Source organism: Schistocerca cancellata, chromosome 8 (genome assembly GCF_023864275.1).
Source record: "Schistocerca cancellata isolate TAMUIC-IGC-003103 chromosome 8, iqSchCanc2.1, whole genome shotgun sequence".
NCBI lineage: Eukaryota > Metazoa > Arthropoda > Insecta > Orthoptera > Acrididae > Schistocerca > Schistocerca cancellata.
In genome coordinates, this window is record NC_064633.1 from 42,457,520 (window position 1) to 42,478,447 (window position 20,928).

General features: G+C 44.1%; 1 protein-coding gene across 2 annotated transcripts in view; it reads left to right on the top strand.

The window, feature by feature from the left end:
* LOC126094604 (protein white-like) overlaps positions 1-20,928 on the top strand; it is a 316,644-nt gene that overhangs the window by 132,259 nt on the left and 163,457 nt on the right. For both annotated transcript variants that reach the window (XM_049909079.1, XM_049909080.1), the window contains exon 6: positions 13,755-13,993. In XM_049909079.1, coding sequence (XP_049765036.1) covers positions 13,755-13,993 — 239 coding nt within the window. The remainder of the gene's footprint in view (positions 1-13,754; positions 13,994-20,928) is intronic.

Sequence of the window (20,928 nt, forward strand, 5' to 3'; positions counted from 1 at the left end):
ACGATTTCTATCTTAGTATTTCCTTTATTAAGTATAGTAGGGAGCCTGTTCTGATGTATGTTTGCTCATTTATCACACGTTTGTTTTCAGCGATATACTCATTATTTTCATTTTTTGTTCCATGATGTTTCTAGGATGGTGGTTACGGTGTTGTAAATGTTCTCCAAATGTGGAATGGTTTGTTCTGTACTACCAACATCTGATATTTTCTTTGTACCGTGTTTTAAAATTCCTGCATGTCATGCCTATGTATACTGTATCACACCATGACATTCAAGTTTATACATTTTTGATCGCTGCAGTCCATCCCTCTTGGTAGTTTGTTGGCTTAGGTGTGATTGGACTGTTTCGCAGCCTTGTATGCAATTTGGAAGCCCTGTTTCTGTAGGGTGTTTGCAGCTCTGTGTGTTATTTTATCTGCGTAAACCATAGTGCACCATCAGTTTTTTCCTGTGTGATGTCATTATCAGTGTTTGTTGAGTGTGTTTGTAAGTCTGCAGCTTCTGAGTTGTCTTGTGTTCTGGAAGTGTTGTTTTTTTATTATTTGATTGAGCCCGTGTACAACATATGTGTCATGCTCATTGTTCCTAGCTATTTGTATGATTGTACTCATTTCTTTTTCGTAATTTCTCTTGTTGAATGGGATCCTCTTTAATCTGTCTTAGTGCTACAAGCTTCTGGTTGTATGGATGATTAGATGTGGAATGTATTGCTGTGTCTGTCGGTGTTGGTTTTCTAAAGATGTTGAATGTATGTTAGCCATTTTCTATTTTTATTGTTATGTCAAGAAAATTTATTTGTTTTTTTTTTCTTTTTCAAGTGTGAATTTTACGTTCTGATGTGCTTTGTTGATTTCTGAGAGCAGGTCATCTATTTTTTCAATTGGTTCGTCTACCAGACAACTAATGTCATCCACATATCTGTAGCAATATATGATTTTAAAACTTTTATTAGTGTTTATCTTCTCAAATATCTGATTTTCTAGATGAATGATGAAAATGTTTGCAAATGATCCCATGTTTATAACCTATATGTACATTGCCCCAGAGTTAAAAAAAATGGCCCTGGGCACTATGCAACTTCTGAGGTCGTCAGTCGCCTAGAACGTAGAACAGATTAAACCTAACTAACCTAAGGACATCACACACACCCATGCCCGAGGCAAGATTCGAACGTGCGACTGTAGCCAGAATTTAAACTACCTAGTAAAGATAGGTACACATTCCAGGCCACTGAAGATGCTTTGCAGAAAATAAAGATGAAACGCGTATGGAACGAAAATCGTGTTTCATTTAGTTGTAGTCAGATGGTTCAAAAAGTAAAAATTATCAATATACCGTAATAGTCTTCCAGCGACGCTGCAATTCGCTGAAGCTGTAGCCGCCTCCGCCGCCTGCCACTAGGCCACCCTTTCGGCAGCAAACGTGACTCCACACGACGACGCACAGTAAGCAGAACGTCTCGCAATGTTGTTTGTTGTTCAGTGATTGCCACTGATAGCCACGATCGGCAATGAAGAAGATGAAGCTAGCAGCTACGAAGACAGGTCTTGCCTCCTATGAATGCGACGCTCTGTTGTCTCAGTGGATGAGTATTTCGGACATGGGTTTCCATCTGCTGTTAATTTTCCCCCTGAAACCCTCTAAAATTTCCAGTGATTTTCGAAAAAAAAACTGTGGATGAAAACCCGTGCCCGATACCGTCATCCACCGAGAAAACAGAGCATCGAATTCACAGGAGGCGAGACATGTCTACGTAGCAGTTCTTCACTGCCGGTTGTGTCATTCAGTCGAAACAGACAACTCTGGGAGACGTCCCGACTATCGTCCTTTAGGGTACAAAATCGGCTTGAGGGGACCACACCGTGGTTCGGGTCGAAAAAAATCGATTTTTGGTTTTCATCATACACTCCTGGAAATGGAAAAAAGAACACATTGACACCGGTGTGTCAGACCCACCATACTTGCTCCGGACACTGCGAGAGGGCTGTACAAGCAATGATCACACGCACGGCACAGCGGACACACCAGGAACCGCGGTGTTGGCCGTCGAATGGCGCTACCTGCGCAGCATTTGTGCACCGCCGCCGTCAGTGTCAGCCAGTTTGCCGTGGCATACGGAGCTCCATCGCAGTCTTTAACACTGGTAGCATGCTGCGACAGCGTGGACGTGAACCGTATGTGCAGTTGACGGACTTTGAGCGAGGGCGTATAGTGGGCATGCGGGAGGCCGGGTGGACGTACCGCCGAATTGCTCAACACGTGGGGCGTGAGGTCTCGACAGTACATCGATGTTGTCGCCAGTGGTCGGCGGAAGGTGCACGTGCCCGTCGACCTGGGACCGGACCGCAGCGACGCACGGATGCACGCCAAGACCGTAGGATCCTACGCAGTGCCGTAGGGGACCGCAACGCCACTTCCCAGCAAATTAGGGACACTGTTGCTCCTGGGGTATCGGCGAGGACCATTCGCAACCGTCTCCATGAAGCTGGGCTACGGTCCCGCACACCGTTAGGCCGTCTTCCGCTCACGCCCCAACATCGTGCAGCCCGCCTCCAGTGATTTTCAAAAAAAAAAAAAGAAACTGTGGATGAAAACCCGTGCCAGATACCGTCATCCACGTGAATGGCGTGAATGGAGGGACGAATGGAGACGTGTCGTCTTCAGCGATGAGAGTCGCTTCTGCCTTGGTGCCAATGATGGTCGTATGCGTGTTTGGCGCCGTTCAGGTGAGCGCCACAATCAGGACTGCATACGACCGAGGCACACAGGGCCAACACCCGGCATCATGGTGTGGGGAGCGATCTCCTACACTGGCCGTACACCACTGGTGATCGTCGAGGGGACACTGAATAGTGCACGGTACATCCAAACCGTCATCGAACCCATCGATCTACCATTCCTAGACCGGCAAGGGAACTTGCTGTTCCAACAGGACAATGCACGTCCGCATGTATCCCGTGCCACCCAACGTGCTCTAGAAGGTGTAAGTCAACTACCCTGGCCAGCAAGATCTCCGGATCTGTCCCCCATTGAGCATGTTTGGGACTGGATGAAGCGTCGTCTCACGCGGTCTGCACGTCCAGCACGAACGCTGGTCCAACTGAGGCGCCAGGTGGAAATGGCATGGCAAGCCGTTCCACAGGACTACATCCAGCATCTCTACGATCGTCTCCATGGGAGAATAGCAGCCTGCATTGCTGCGAAAGGTGGATATACACTGTACTAGTGCCGACATTGCCTGTGTCTATGTGCCTGTGGTTCTGTCAGTGTGATCGTGTGATCTATCTGACCCCAGGAAGGTGTCAATAAAGTTTCCCCTTCCTGGGACAATGAATTCACGGTGTTCTTATTTCAATTTCCAGGAGTGTATTTCGATAGATTAAGGTTTTATTTAAGTACTCTGAAGAGGATTTTGCTGAAAAAAATTTTTTTTCGAGTATTTAAAGAGCATTTTCCTACCACGCGTGTATATGTACCACGCCCACTTTTCTGCCACCCACTTTTCTGCATATATTTTAGATCTTTGTATCCCCTACATTCCATGTTAGAGATTTTTTTTAACTCCCGAGTGTGTTGCATATCCTTGGAATGCAACGGTAGCAATTCTTTTGTTTCTGCTGTTTGTAAACAACACGCTTTCAAACACATGGTTAGTTTTGTTCAAGTGTGACTGCAAGTAGTTGTTACAGAAAACTTGCAGGTATACTACGGGCAGGCGATTAGGAGAAATAAAGAAAATCTGCAGGCAATGAAGAGAGGTGTTTAGGCCATATTCTTCCGTAAGTCCTCTACTGATGATAAGCCATGTCATGGTTTGTGTCCATCAGGAGATAATTCGTGGTGCAAATACAATAGGGCTCAGGCAACTGGAAAATCTTATTCTCACCAGCATTCTCTTCCTGCTGCTGTTATTACAGCAATTAAATCTTATTTTTTTGTTTTTTTGTTTTTTTGTTTTTTTTGTTTGTCTACTGACTGGTTTGATGCGGCCCGCCACGAATTCCTTTCCTGTGCTAACCTCTTCATCTCAGAGTAGCACTTGCAACCTACGTCCTCAATTATTTGATCGACGTATTCCAATCTCTGTCTTCCTCTACAGTTTTTGTCCTCTACAGCTCCCTCCAGTACCATGGAAGTCATTCCCTCATGTCTTAGCAGATATTCTATCATCCTGTCCCTTCTTCTTATCAGTGTTTTCCACATATTCCTTTCCTCTCCGATTCTGCGTAGAACCTCCTCATTCCTTACCTTATCAGTCCACCTAATTTTCAACATTCGTCTATAGCATCACATCTCAAATGCTTCGATTCTCTTCGGTTTCGGTTTTCCCACAGTCCATGTTTCACTACCATACAATGCTGTACTCCAGACGTACATCCTCAGAAATTTTTTCCTATAAATTAAGGCCGGTATTTGATATTAGTAGACTTCTCTTGGCCAGAAATGCCTTTTTTGCCATAGCGAGTCTGCTTTTGATGTTCTCCTTGCTCCGTCCGTCATTGGTTATTTTACTGCCTAGGTAGCAGAATTCCTTAACTTCACTGACTTCGTGACCATCAATCCTGATGTTAAGTTTCTCGCTGTTCTCATTTCTACTACTTCTCATTACCTTCGTCTTTCTCCGATTTACTCTCAAACCATACTGTGCACTCATTAGACTGTTCATTCCGTTCAGCAGATCATTTAATTCTTCTTCACTTTCACTCAGGATAGCAATGTCATCAGCGAATCGTATCATTGATATCTTTTCACCTTGTATTTTAATTCCACTCCTGAACCTTTCTTTTATTTCCATCATTGCTTCCTCGATGTACAGATTGAAGAGTTGGGGCGAAAGGCTACAGCCTTGTCTTACACCCTTCTTAATACGAGCACTTCGTTCTTGACCGTCCACTCTTATTATTCCCTCTTGGTTGTTGTACATATTGTATATGATCCGTCTCTCCCTATAGCTTACCCCTACTTTTTTCAGAATCTCGAACAGCTTGCACCATTTTATATTGTCGAACGCTTTTTCCAGGTCGACAAATCCCATGAAAGAGTCTTGATTTTTCTTTAGCCTTGCTTCCATTATTAGCTGTAACGTCAGAATTGCCTCTCTCGTCCCTTTACTTTTCCTAAAGCCAAACTGATCGTCACCTAGCGCATACTCAATTTTCTTTCCCATTCTTCTGTGTATTATTCTTGTAAGCAGCGTAGATGCATGAGCTGTTAAGCTGATTGTGCGATAATTCTCGCACTTGTCAGCTCTTGCCGTCTTCGGAATTGTGTGGATGATACTTTTCCGAAAGTCAGATGGTATATCGCCAGACTCATATATTCTACACACCAACGTGAATAGTCGTTTTGTTGCCACTTCCCCCAATGATTTTAAAAATTCTGATGGAATGTTATCTATCCCTTCTGCCTTATTTGACCGTAAGTCCTCCAAAGCTCTTTTAAATTCCGATTCTAATACTGGATCCCCTATCTCTTCTAAATCGCCTCCTGTTTCTTCTTCTATCACATCAGACAAATCTTCATCTTCATAGAGGCTTTCAATGTATTCTTTCCACCTATCTGCTCTCTCCTCTGCATTTAACAGTGGAATTCCCGTTGCACTGTTAATGTTACCACCGTTGTTTTTGATGTCATCAAAGGTTGTTTTGACTTTCCTGTATGCTGAGTCTGTCCTTCCGACAATCATATCTTTTTCGATGTCTTCACATTTTTCCTGCAGCTATTTCGTCTTAGCTTCCCCGCACTTCCTATTTATTTCATTCCTCAGCGACTTATATTTCTGTATTTCTGTTTTTCCCGGAACATGTTTGTACTTCCTCCTTTCATCAATCAACTGAAGTATTTCTTCTGTTACCCATGGTTTCTTCGCGGCTACTTTCTTTGTACCTATGTTTTCCTTCCCAACTTCTGTGATGGCCCTTTTTAGAGATGTCCATTCCTCATCAACTGTACTGCCTAGTGCGCTATTCCTTATTGCTATATCTATAGCGTTAGAGAACTTCAAACGTATCTCGTTATTCCTTAGTACTTCCGTATCCCACTTCTTTGCGTATTGATTCTTCCTGACTAATGTCTTGAACTTCAGCCTACTCTTCATCACTACTATATAGTGATCTGAGTCTATATCTGCTCCTGGGTACGCCTTACAATCCAGTATCTGATTTCGGAATCTCTGTCTGACCATGATGTAATCTAATTGAAATCTTCCCGTATCTCCCGGCCTTTTCCAAGTATACCTCCTCCTCTTGGGATTCTTGAACTAGGTATTCGCTATTACTAGCTGAAACTTGTTACAGAACTCAATTAGACTTTCTCCTCTTTCATTCCTTGTCCCAAGCCCATATTCTCCTGTAACCTTTTCTTCTACTCCTTCCTCTACAACTGCATTCCAGTCGCCCATGACTATTTGGTTTTCGTCCCCCCTTTACATACTGCATTACCCTTTCAATATCCTCATACACTTTCTCTATCTGTTCATCTTCAGCTTGCGACGTCGGCATGTATACCTGAACTATCGTTGTCGGTGTAGCCTGCTGCCGATTCTGATTAGAACCACCCGGTCACTGAACTGTTCACAGTAACACACCTTCTGCCCTACCTTCCTATTCATAACGAATCCTACACCTGTTATACCATTTTCTGCTGCTGTTGATATTACCCGATACTCATCTGACCAGAAATCCTTGTCTTTCTTCCACTTCAGTTCACTGACCCCTACTATATCTAGATTGAGCCTTTGCATTTCCCTTTTCATATTTTCTAGTTTCCCTACCACGTTCAAGCATCTGACAGTGCGCGCCCCGACTCGGGTAACGTTATCCTTCCGTTGATTATTCAATCTTTTTCTCATGGTAACCTCCCCCCTGGCAGTCCCCTCCCGGAGATCCGAATGGGGGACTATTCCGGAATCTTTTGCCAATGGAGAGATCATCATGACACTTCTTCAGTTATATGTCCTGTGGATACACGTTACGTGTCTTTAATGCAGTGGTTTCCATTGTCTTCTGCATCCTCATGTCGTTGATCATTGCTTATTCTTCCGCCTTTAGGGGCAATTTCCCACCCCTAGGACAAGAGAGTGCCCTGAACCTCTATCCGTTCCTCCGCCCTCTTTGACAAGGCCGTTGGCAGAATGAGGCTGACTTCTTATGCCGGAAGTCTTCGGCTGCCGCTAATGCTGATTATTTATCAAAATTTAGGCAGTGGCGGGGATCGAACCCGGGACCGAAGATGTTTTGATTATGAATCAAAGACGCTACCCCCTTTTTTTTCTTTTCTTTTTGGTAATCTCATTTTGTTCGCTTGTGTTCGTTGCATCTGCTCGGGGCGGACGTCGTAAGACATTCATTTATGTTCGTTGTTGATCGATTGACTCAGTTTTTTATTACAGAGGGCACGTAACCCGCTGACCGAACACGCTGAGCTACCGTGCCGGCTATAATAATGGTTCAAATGGCTCTGAGCACTATGGGACTTAACATCTATGGTCATCAGTCACCTAGAACTTAGAACTACTTAAACCTAACTAACCTAAGGACAGCACACAACACCCAGCTAAAGATGTTTTGATTATGAATCAAAGACGCTACCCCTAGACCACGGGTATCTTTACTTATTATCAGAGATTTGGCTCATCCTGACCTTCTAAGGAAATGTCTGCATGGGCAGACACAGAACCCAAATGAATGTTTCAACGGCATAATTTGGAACCGCCTTCAAAAACAGTATTTGTAAGCATGCATACAATGATACTGTTATTACATTCAGTTGTGGTAATATTGGGAAGTGTTGGGTACTGAAAAAGCCGGGAATTAATCCTGATGAAAATATCATCACTGGGCTGCAACATTGCGATAAAATGAGGATAGACGATGCAGACAGGTCTGCAACTAATATGGCCAAGAAAGCAAGACAAACATGCAGGAAAGTTGAAAAAGAAGCTGGAAGACATGTTAGAGGCCTAAGAAAGGCCATAATATGCAGCAGGACAGTTTTAATTAACTGTAAGTAACAAATTTCAAAAGTTTTTTTCTTTAAAGTCAATTTTCTGCAAACTAAAATTTTCAGTACACATTCCCCATGACATCAGAAACTATCACAGATAAATGAATGAAATTTTCAGGGATTCTACATAACATAAAAAGCCACCTCTGGTGCTACATTCTCCCATTAGGAAATTCACAAAAAATATTTTATGCAGAAAAAACTTAATATTTTTTGTTAATAAGTTTAAAAAAGTATTTCTTAAATATTATAAAATGGATGAAGTAGATTTTAGTAAGGTTGGCTCTATTAGCATTATGAAACATACAGTACAAATATTAACGTCCTGCATCAAATAGTTATTTCAGAAATGGGTCAAATACTTGCCTAAATTAATATGGATTAGATAGCCAGGGTGTGGTCCCCTTAACTGCCGAAAGGTTGGCTTCGGGACAGGAGCGGCGCCTGTAGCATCGACGGTCTATAGCTTCGTTGGATGACGTTTCCAAACACGGGTCCCTGTCCTCGATCTGTGAGGATCTACACCCCCTCGAAGTTTGTTGGTATTTTGTAACATCCTGTATTTGGTCTGGTGTCCGCCGTTGCACATGACGCTCCTAGTTTATAGTTTGTATAGTCGAAGGACTACCTGCAGGATGCTGTGAACGGAAGCTGTATCCTTAAGAGTTCTTCCAATAAAAATAGCTAGAACAACAGATCTTTCGCTAACGTATTGCCATTTTTGTTCCATGGAAATCTATGGTGATTTGACCTCTCAAGGCCTAAAAAACTTTATTTCTGCCTCAATTTCCCTCTCTGAAAGTAATCTCTCTGTAACGCGAACTGGTCTTATATCCCCAAACTTACCAGTCTGTTTCCCAAATCATAAACAGCGTTATCATTGGAATTTATTGTCCATTCGAGCGATAACTACTACCACCCGTTGAGCAGCAAAGGAAATAAATAGGAGTGTTGAAATGGCCAAGAGCGCTAAATAAGTTTCCAATGGATATGAAATTGACACTTGGAAACAGTTCATATGATCAGTTTTTATTCATGACAGTGAGATGTTCTAACACGAAGACCATTTAAAATTTGAGGGTGGTTTAGCGACCAATGCACAGATACATGTTAAAGCTACGAATATACATAGATAAAAAATACACAATATTCTGCACCTAAAGATAATTTTAGTTACTATACAAGCTACGTAGCGTATGACACAACGCTTCATCCACCATAACTAAAGAGAGTGTAACGAAAACTGATTCTCCCGCCGTTCCTTGTTAGAACAAATCCAGTAATATGAATGAAAGGGACGTTATTGTGTGTGTTCTACAGTATTCATTTGTTTGTTTAACCGGATTCCAACTTACAAGGCCACCAACATATCTTACATAAGCATACATTAAATGTATTCGCAATTGCTGATATGAACAAGCATAAGCTGTAGAAACGAGTGACGACAATAAAAACTTGTGCCGGACCAGGACTCGAACCCAGTTTTCCCGCTTATCGCAAGCACTTGCCTTACCATTTGGCTATTCGTGTACGACTCGCGGCCAGACCCGAACTTACACATTTCGTCAACCGTGTGTCGTCATTCTGTTCTACAGCTGATGGTTGTCCATATTCGCAATTGCGAATACGTTTAATGTATTTCATGCCGGCTGTAGTCACCGCAGTGCCTGTTCCTTCGGACTTGTATCGTGTCCTAAGGAACTTTACATCTTAATTCGGAATAACATAGGCACTGCAATTTCATACTAAACGACTATCGTCGTCAAAAAGGTTAAGTATTCAACAACAACCCTGAAAAAGGTGTTACACAGCGAGAAAGAGATGTGAGTGGTAACGGGTAGAGACTATCCTTCACAGTGCAGTGCTAATGTGATTAAAAAGGTACAAGTTAAACAGCAAATAAAAGGAATAACATTAACACTAATCTCAAAAAGCATTGCCTGCTAAACAGTTTAAATCATATTAAACGCTATTAAAATAAACGTAGAATGCTACAGGAGAAATGAAATATGGCTTGAAGAGGGATTACATATCGAGTGTGGTACAGAAATAATAGAATTTTAGTCTGTAACACAGAATAATGGTCAATGTAAACTTCACATAATCTTATAGTTTTTCCGTGCTTCCCACAGTGTCAGTTCCATTGTACGAGAACTTCCTGTAAACTTATGCCTCCGAATGTTATATGCGAAACACTTAAAACTTTTTAAGTAAAACTAACGTTACCAAAATTCTATATATTTATGCTTTATATCCTCGTATTTGCAGCCCTTTTCCGCACGAGGGCTGAATTTTAGTGTGTAACATGCCGGTGTGTAGCGGAAATATGTCGCTGCTTGAGAAACAGCTCGGTGCAATCGAGTTCCGGACTGGAAGAGTTCGTCCCCACATGGAGCACCCTTTTCTTCAGCACGACAACGTAAGACCACACACGAGCGCTGCGAAACCTGCAACAGTCCGTCGCCTTGGGCTCATTGTCATCGTTCATCCTCCAGAATACGCCGACTTATCCGCATTCGATTTTTCTTAAACTTAAAGGACATCAACGAGGACTTCAGTTTGGTAGCGAGGAAGAGCAGGTGACGCCTGTATATAAGAAGGTAGAAGGACGGCTCCTCAAAATTGCAGACCAACATGCTTAACATCGGTTTGTTGCAGGATTCTCGAACATATTCTCAGTTCGAATATAATGAATTTCCTTGAGACAGAGAAGTTGCTGTCCATGCATCAGCACGGCTTTAGACAGCATCGATCCTGCAAAACGCAACTCTCCCTTTTTTCACATGATATGTTGCGAACCGTGGATGAAGGGTATCAGACGGAAGCCGTATTCCTTGACTTCGGGAAAGCGTTTGACTCGGTGCCCCACTGCAGAGTCCTAACTAAGGTACGAGCATTTGGGATTGGTTCCCAAGTATGTGAGTGGCTTTAAGACTTCTTAAGTAATAGAACCCAGTACGTTGTCCTCGATGGTGAGTGTTCATCGGAGATGAGGGTATCATCTGGAGTGACCCAGGGAAGTGTTTTCTATCTACATAAATGATCTTTTGGATAGGGTGGATAGCAATGTGTCGCTGTTGCTGATGATGCTGTGGTGTACGGGAAGGTGTCGTCGTTGAGTGACTGTAGGAGCATACAAGATGACTTGGACAGGATTTGTGATTGGTGTAAAGAATGGAAACTAAATGTAGATAAATGTAAATTAATGGAGATGAATAGGAAAAAGAATCCTGTAACGTTTGAATACTCCATTAGTAGTGCAGCGCTTGACACAGTCACGTCGATTAAATAGGGAATAGAAGCTTTCGAAGGTTTCGAAATGTGGAGCTACAGAAGAATGCTGAAGATTATATGGGAAGATCACATAACTAATGAGGAGGTATTGAAGAGAATTGGGGAGAAGAGGAAAATGGTTCAAATGGCTTTGAGCACTATGGGACTTAACTTCTAAGGTCATCAGTCACCTAGAACTTAGAACTACTTAAACCTAACTAACCTAAGGACATCACATACATCCATGCCCGAGGCAGGATTCGAACCTGCGACCGTAGCGGCCGCGCGGTTCCAGACTGTAGCGCCTTTAACCGCTTGGCCACCACGACCGGCAGGGGAGAAGAGGAGTTTATGGCACAACTTGACTAGCAGAAGGGATGGATTGGTAGGGCATGTTCTCAAGGGATCACCAATTTAGTATTGGAGGACAGCGTAGAGGGTAAAAATCGTAGAGGGAGAGCAGGAGATGAATACGCTAAGCAGATTCAGGAGGATGTAGGTTGCAGTAGGTACTGGGAGATGAAGAAGCTTGCACAAAAATTTTAATTGTATTACCACTGCACGGTCAAATGTGTCATTCACACGTCGTGGTGGATGTGTAATATTTTTTTTCGTAGTCGTTCACGACTATAGTATCGTCTCTCACGTCGCTAGTAAATGTCTGATAATGGCTTTGCGAACCGAAAATCGGTTAACAAAATGAATTCATACTGTAGAAGACACACGGTGTTGTGCTTTTCATTTATAAACGTGCGTACTCGAATTAAAGGGATTTACACAATATTTTAAACCGCATAGTGTGTTCATCTCCGCTGTTGTGCTGTGAGTTCACACAGCGCAGACGCAACACGTAAGACGCGGACACCGCCTTCTCGAGCTTCGTGTACCAACGCTCCAGTGGCAGCGGCGCGGCATACTACAAATGCTCATAGTGTGGGCGCCACAAGAGATGCAGCCGTCATATCGCTGGAGAGTCGACGGAGCCAAAAGAGATGCACCCCTCCCCTCCCCCCCGTCTCCCCGGTGATTAAGTCGCATCGTCGCGGCCCGCCCTGAAGGGGAGTCGTGTAGTGGGCCTCCTGGGGTACGGAGAAGATCTGCTCTCAGTCGCGAAGCTGTTACTGTGATAGTGTTTACGGGAGATGAACTTTGGCTTCGGACCTGGACACGAGTGATAACGCTGAGTTATTTTTAACCTTGTTTTATGAATAAATCTTCTAAGTTACTATTAATTCCGACTTTCCATCTGGAAGTTTGCACCTGGGACACAGCATGCACGTGCTACCCTTCCTGCATCCCCGGTTGCACCCCCTTTGGTGGTGGTGAGTGGACTGAAGCGTCACCAGCCTTCTCCTCCAGCTGTAGCGATCTTAAGGGGCTCCGGAACGCCCTATACTTGCAATGTTAAAATAACGCTTATAAATTACATCTTTCCTCACAAAGTATTTGAGGTAGGAAGTTGAACTTTTTAGAGATTATTTATTGGAATATGGGCTACAACTTAACACAGGGGTTTTACAAAATTTTAGTTCAGTTATTAAAGATGATTTTTTTTCAATTGTAATGAAAATTCACAACATTTTTTTTGCAATTTTTTATTTATATATTCAAAAATATACAGTTTTTTGGAAAAAGGCTGTGTTAAATTATGCAGAAGGTACTGTGTAACATTTACTGAAAGTTTGAAACAAATATGTTTGGAAGATCGTTAGAAAACATGTAATGTGTATGAGAAAATAAAAGTTTTGGGAATCGAGCGACAAAGATTGGATTAACTTTCTAGTGCATTCCAGGTCCATAGGATGGATTATCTTCATGCTCTGCAAACTCCACCTCCAGCTTCCTCTTGTTCCTCCTCCTGTTTACTCTTGCTTGTATTTCTAGACTCTTTACAGCCCTGTCTGCAGCCCGAAGGCGTTCCTTGTCTAAAGCAAGCATCGCTCGTACCATGTTAGAACTTATCTTCATTCCCATATTTCTAAATGCCTTGCACCTTACAATGTTGCCATCATTGAAAGTCGCAACAGCATCATACACACCAAAGTGAAGCGTTTCTATTCCAACAAATACAGTCTTGGGGATTCTCGTCCATATAACACTATTTACACTTTCATTGGGGTTTTGAGTTTTTCCGTGAATACACTTTTTCAACAGTTCAGGTGCTGCTAAGTCTCTGAAAATAGGTTAGCCACAACACATACTTTATCTCACATCACAAAAATGTACCTGATGAACACGGACGTTAGTAATAACACCATTTGACAGCAGTTTAACAGTGCCACAGTGGGTCACGCCCATGTAGAACACATTTCAAAAAAAAATTTAAAAATAGTTGTAGTCTTCGGAATTGAATAAATTATATGTCTATTAAAAGGTAATAGTCTGCAGATTCAGAAAACGCAAAAAAGTATAAATTGAACTTTTCATGATTTTGAGCCTTTCCGGAGCCCCTTAACTGTGGTGGACCTGTGTCAGGTGCTGACCGACCCACCGCTCATGTTCTGCGACGAGCCCACGTCCGGCCTGGACTCGTTCATGGCGCTGGCCGTGGCGACCGCCCTCAAGGCGATGGCGCGCAAGGGCAAGACCGTGGTGGCCACGGTGCACCAGCCGTCCTCCGAGATGTACGCCCTCTTCGACAGGCTGCTGCTCATCGCCGAGGGCCGCGTCGCCTTCCAGGGAACGCCCGACGAGGCGCTCGCCTTCTTCTCCAGGTGGGCCGTCCGCGCTATGCCGCAGAAACTGTGCTGTCACCGCCAGACACCACACCTGCTAGGTGGTAGCTTTAAATCGGCCGCGGTCCATTGGTACATTTCGGACCCGCGTGTCGCCACTGTCAGTGATCGCAGACCGAGCGCCACCACACGGCAGGTCTAGAGAGACTGACTAGCACTCGCCCCAGTTGTACGACGACTTTGCTAGCGACTACACTGACGAAGCCTTTCTCTCATTTACCGAGAGATAGTTAGAATAGCCTTCAGCTAAGTCCATGGCTACGACCTAGCAAGGCGCCATTAACCATATCTAGAGAGAGTCTCACTTGTATCATCCAGAATGCTGTATACAAATGATGGATTAAAGTTAAGTATTCCAGCACCTACGTACTTTTCTTTATAGCATTCATTACGTATCATGTTTCAGACCTAACGCCAGCCGGCGTGTGTAAACGCGTGCCTTTCGGTTACCCGTCACTGTGGACTGGCTGTCTTGTCAGTCCACAACAGAAACTACAGCGGCGGGGCACTGCTGTCACGTTGCGACAGCAAATGATGTTCTTTTAAAGTCATAATTCCTCTCACTCGTTTCATGCAGCCCGCCACGAATTCCTCTCCTGCAGTACCTTCTTCATCTCAGAGATCTCAGAATAGCTCTCTCACCCAACGTCCTGTGCGCAGCTTGTGATCTAGTGACTAGTGTCACTGCCTCTGGATCACAGGGTCTACATCTACATCCATACTCCGCAAACCACCCGACGGTGTGTGGCGGAGGGTACCTTGAGTACCTCTATCGGTTCTCCCTTCTATTCCAGTCTCGTATTGTTCGTGGAAAGAAGCATTGTCGGTATGCTTCTGTGTGGGCTCTAATCTCTCTGATTTTATCCTCATGGTCTCTTCGCGAGATATACGTAGGTGGGAGCAATATACTGCTTGACTCTTCGCTGATGGTATGTTCTCGAAACTTCAACAAAAGCCCGTACCGAGCTACTGAGCGTCTCTCCTGCAGAGTCTTCCACTGGAGTTTACCTATCATCTCCGTAACGCTTTCGCGATTACTAAATGATCCTGTAACGAAGCGCGCTGCTTTCCGTTGGATTTTCTCTATCTCTTCTGTCAACCCTATCTGGTACGGATCCCACAGTGCTGAGCAGTATTCAAGCAGTGGGCGAACAAGCGTACTGTAACCTACTTCCTTTGTTTTCGGATTGCATTTCCTTAGGATTCTTCCAATGAATCTCAGTCCGGCATCTGCTTTATCGACGATCAACTTTATATGATCATTCCATTTTAAACCTCTCCTGGAACCGAGCGACCGCTACGGTCGCAGGTTCGAATCCTGCCTCGGGAATGGTTGTGTGTGATGTCCTTAGGTTAGTTAGGTTTAATTGGTTCTAAGTTCTAAGCGACTGATGACCTCGGAAATTAAGCCGCATAGTGCTCAGAGCCATTTGAACCAAACCGCTCCTAATGCGTACTCCCAGATAATTTATGGAATTAACTGCTTCCAGTTGCCGACCTGCTATGTTGTAGCTAAATGATGAGGGATCTTTCTTTCTATGTATTCACAGCACATTACACTTGTCTACATTGAGATTCAATTGCCATTCCCTGCAGCATGCGTCAATTCGCCGCAGATCCTCCTGCATTTCAGAACAATTTTCCATTGTTACAACCTCTCGATATACCACAGCATCATCCGCAAAAAGCCTCAGTGAACTTCCGATGCCATCCACAAGGTCATTTATGTATATTCTGAATAGCAACGGTCCTACGACACTCCCCTGCGGCACACCTGAAATCACTCTTACTTCGGAAGACTTCGCTCCATTGAGAATGACATGGTGCGTTCTGTTATCTAGGAACACTTCAATCCAATCACACAATTGGTCCGATAGTCCATATGCTCTTACTTTGTTCATTAAACGACTGTGGGGAACTGTATCGAACAGCCCGCGTTCGATTCCCGGCCGGGTTGTGTATTTTCTCTACCTGGGGACTGGGTGTTTACGTTGTCCTCATCATTTCATCATCAGTAGTGAAAGTGGCTAGATTGGACTGTATAAAGACTGGGACTTTGTACGGGCGGTGATGACCGCGCAGTTGAGCGCCCCACAAACTCATCGTCATCATCACCCAACGTCCTCAGTTATTTGTTGGATGTATTCCAAGGTCTGTCTTCCCTTACAGTTTTACGCTCTGTAACTCTCCACAGTGTCATGGAAATTATACCCATTCTCGCCGGCCGATGTGGCCGAGAGGTTCTAGGTGCTACAGTCTGGAAACGCACGACCGCTGCGGTCGCAGGTTCGAATCCTGCCTCGGGCATGGATGTGTATGATGTCATTAGGTTAGTTAGGTTTAAGTAGTTCTAAGTTCTAGGGGACTAATGATCTCAGAAGTTAAGTCCCATAGTGCTCAGAGCCATTTTATACCCATTCTCCTTACACATTTCTGTTCATCCTGTCTCTTCTCCCTGTAGATGGTTCTTAAATGCATTTTACTTCATCTATCGTACGGGCAACCTCCTCACTTCTTATCTTATTAGTCCATCTAACTTTCAAAATCCTTCTATAGCACAACATTTCAAATGTGTCGATTCTGTTCAATTCTGGTTTCCTTTTACACAACGCTGTGCTCGCCTATTGTAAATTCTCAGACCTATGCATGATACTTGCGAACTCTCTTGACGAGGAATGCTCTCTTTGCCTGTACTAACCTGATTTTTTAAAAATATCTTCCTTTCTTTGTCCATCGTGTGTTGTGTGTGAAATCTTACGGGACTTAACTGCTAAGGTCACCAGTCCGTAAGCTTACACACTACGTAACCTAAATTATCCTAAGAACAAGCGCACACACCCATGCCCGAGGGAGGACTCGAAACTTCGCCGGGACCAGCCGCACAGTCCATGACTGCAGCGCCCTAGGCTTCTCGGCTAATCAAAAATGGTTCAAATGGCTCTGAGCACTATGGCACTTAACTGCTGTGGTCATCATTCCCCTAGAACTTAGAACTACTTAAACCTAACTAACCTAAGGACATCACACACATCCATGCCCGAGGCAGGATTCGAACCTGCGACCTTAGCGGTCGCGCGGTTCCAGACTGTATCGCCTAGAACCGCTCGGCCACTCCGGCCGACTTCTCGGTTAATCCCGCGCGGCCAGCGTGTGTTATTTTTCTTCCAGGATAACAGAATTTCTTAACTTCATCTCCTTGGTGATCACCGATACTGATCACACTTTTATCGCTTGTCTCATTTCTGCTACTCCGTATTACATTTGTCTTACTTCGATTTGCTTTCAGTATTTATTCTATAACCAGTAGACTGTTCGTTCCAGTCAACAGATGCTGTAATTCTTCTTCACTTTCGCTGAGGATTGCAATGGCATCAGCGAAGCTAATCATTGATATCCTATCACTTTAAATTTTAGCCTCACTCCTCAATCTTGGTCTTGTTTCTGTTTTGCTTCTTCGATGTGCAGATTTAACACTTTGTTCTTGGTCTTCCAGTGCTACTGTTCCCTCTTGGTTCTTGTAGATATTGATATATTGTGGGTTACCCATCTTTCCCTATAGTTTATTTCTATTTTTCTCAAAATTGTGAACACTTTTTCATTGTCTAACTCTTTTTAACGCTTTTTGTCTTTCATTTTATCCTACTTCGAACAGATTTTGCAGTTAGCGTTAACTTATAGAAACTTTCCTAACGAAGAGTTACCAAGTCGCTAAGCAGAGGCAGTGAAAGACTACTCCTCTTACTTTATCAAAGGAGAGAGGAAAAATTACTATTTATCGTCTCAGTGACGACGGCATTGTTAATGGTCGACCGAAAGCTTGGACTGGGAAAGTAGCCGATCATACCAAGGTACCAGCTCACTCTTATCTGGAGCCGTTTGGGGAAACCACGAAAAACTCGAATCCGGGTCGCCTGACGGAGATTTGAACCGTCGCCTTCCCGCCTCCCGAATGCGAGTCCAGTGTGCTAACCAGACTTAGTCTTATTTTTGGAAGGCACTGTTGTTCAGTGCTATTCCTCCCTTGATGTCCCTGAGACGTCTATAGTTTTCCTTCACAGTGCTACCGAGATAGTAAAATTCGGTTAGTTACTCGAGTTGCTCACTGCCTATTATGATGCCAGTCTTACCTCCACCTCCTTTCATGTCTATAACCATGACTTTTGTCTTCTTGATATTTATTTTTTTGTTTTAATCTTGTTGTTCTTGATTCAGGACCTTAAGCATATTATTTAGTTTTTTCTTTGAATCTGGCGCTACTGCAGTGTCATTGGCAAATTTGATGTAAATATGAATACCAATAAATTTGATTCCAGTCGTCTTTCCTTTCACTCTTGTTATTGCCTCTCCGATGAACGTATTAGATAAGTAAGGTGAGAGGCAGTACCCCTACCCTCATCTGATTTTGATATTTACTTGATTCTTGCTTCCAATAAAAGCCACTTAAATACTCTGACTCTTTTATGTACTCAAAATTAATCAACTGTAGTTCCAATCAAATCCTCCTTTGCGCCTTGCTTTAGATAATAACTTGTGGCAAACCAAATCAAATGTGTTTTCAAGATCAATGAGTGCTATATACACTCATGTTTAGAGAAAAAAAAACAGTACACCATGTACGACTAGAGATAGGGCGCTCATATTCACTGGACATGTACAGTAGTAAGTTCTGCAGAACTGATTATCGTTTCAACAATGTCGGCCCGCGGCTTCAAGGTAAATATCGACATCGTGGGGCAACACCACCAACTGGTAAAATATGCCTGCGGCTCTCGTTGTTGTAAACCGAGGGTAATAGATCGATGTGACTTGGACAGACATGCACGATAACTCGCAGATGTATGAGCAAACCGCTCCGTCAAATCGGTGAGTTTGAAAGAGAGCACATTACTGGCATGAGACGATTCGATGCATTCATCCGGGAAACCGCTGCTCGTGTGGGACGAAGTGTTACGGTAGTGCAACGTATGCGAACAGAATGGTTCACTGGAGGCCGTAGAACACCACGAGATGGGTCGGTCGAACCATCCAGACGACCCCCCTGGAGAAGATTTACACCTCATCCGTATGGTGTTGCAGCACAGATATGCATCTCCCTCGGGTCTGGTGCAACAGTGGGACAGTGTGGCACATCGTACACTATCAAACGTGACAGTTCTTGGCCGTTTATTACGGTGTCCGCCGCTCGTGGTCTCGCGGTAGCGTTCTCGCTTCCCGAGCACGGGGTCCCGGGTTCGATTCCCGGCGGGGTCAGGGATTTTCACCTGCCTCGAGATGACTGGGTGTTTGTGTTGTCCTCATCATTTCATCATCATCCAGGAAAGTGGCGAAATTGGACTGAGCACAGATTGGATAATTGTACGGGCGCTGATAACCACGCAGTTGAGCGCCCCACAAACCAAACATCATCATCATCATCATTTATTACGGCATGGGTTACGTCCACTTCACCGCCTGCCTTTGACGAATGTACAGAATCGTGCTAGATGGAAATGCTGTTTGGAACGACGTGACTGGGGACAGGAATGGCATCAGATAGTGTTTATCTGCAAAATGATGGCCGCATTTTAGTCCGCCGCAGATAGGGGAAGCGGTATCACAGTGAGTGCATTTACACAAGACGTACAGCACCAACCTAAGATCCTATGGCGTTGGGTGCTGTTGGGCACAACAAAAAATCACAGCTGCTGCGTTCCAGGGCACTGTGACTATTGTGATCTACGTAAATGACATCCTGCGGCCCGTAGCCATACCCTTTCTGCACAAGACTCGGAACGCCATTTTTCAGCAGGACAATGCACAATCACATGCTGCTGCACTGATATGTGCCTTCTTGGTGTCACAGCATGTCAAACTTTTTTCCTAGTGCGCCAGATCACCAGACCCGTCGCCAATCTAAAATGTGTGGGATGTGGTGAAACGACGGGCTCAGCACTATGATTCATTGCCAACCACCACAGATGAACTTCGGAACCGGGTGAAGGCAGCATGGGTGTTTGTACCACAGGAAGGCATTCCCGGCTTATACGCGTCTATGTCATCATGCATGGAGCAAGTCACGAGGGCACATGCTGAACCGAGGTGACTGATGATGTGTTGACAGAAGAGCCAACACCGTGTAGCTAGAGGAGGCCGAAATGCACGCGTTAAGCTCACGAAGACTGGTGTGAGGTCTGGAACAATTAAAGGAGTTGAGTCTAATAAATAAAGTACGCAGTTGATGTAATACTTAACTTTAATCCACAATTGGTGAACATTGCTCTTGTTGATACATTATATAATCTCAATATAACTGGTCATGGCGCCTTGCTAGGTCGTAGCAAATGACGTAGCTGAAGGCTATGCTAACTATCGTCTCGGCAAATGAGAGCGTATTGGTCAGTGTAGCTTCGCTAGCAAAGTCGGCTGTACAACTGGGGCGAGTGCTAGGAAGTGTCTCTAGACCTACCGTGTGGCGGCGCTCGGTCTGCAATCACTGACAGTGGCGACACGTGGGTCCGTCGTATACTAGCGGACCGCGGCCGATTTAAAAGCTACCACCTAGCAAGTGTGGTGTCTGGCTGTGACACCACAACTGAAATGCTAATCATTTCTACAGAACATACTAATGTACACTTGACAGCAAAAAAAGTGGGTCACTGCCGAATACAACCAACATAGCGTAGCTGTGTTGCAGGTCCTCTAAATACCAAAACACCATGGGGTACAGTCGTATGACTGCACACAATGGGTACCGCAAGAGACTACTAAGAGACCAAAGGCCTTTATGGCAGCCAGTCTAAGCGTCAACTAATATCGTCATAGAAAACATATTAGAAAACACGTTCTTAGCGATGAGACACCCCGTAACACTCATAAACTAACCTTAATTACAACAAGTGACATTCCGAAAGTTCTGAGTAAACGGATTGTTTTAC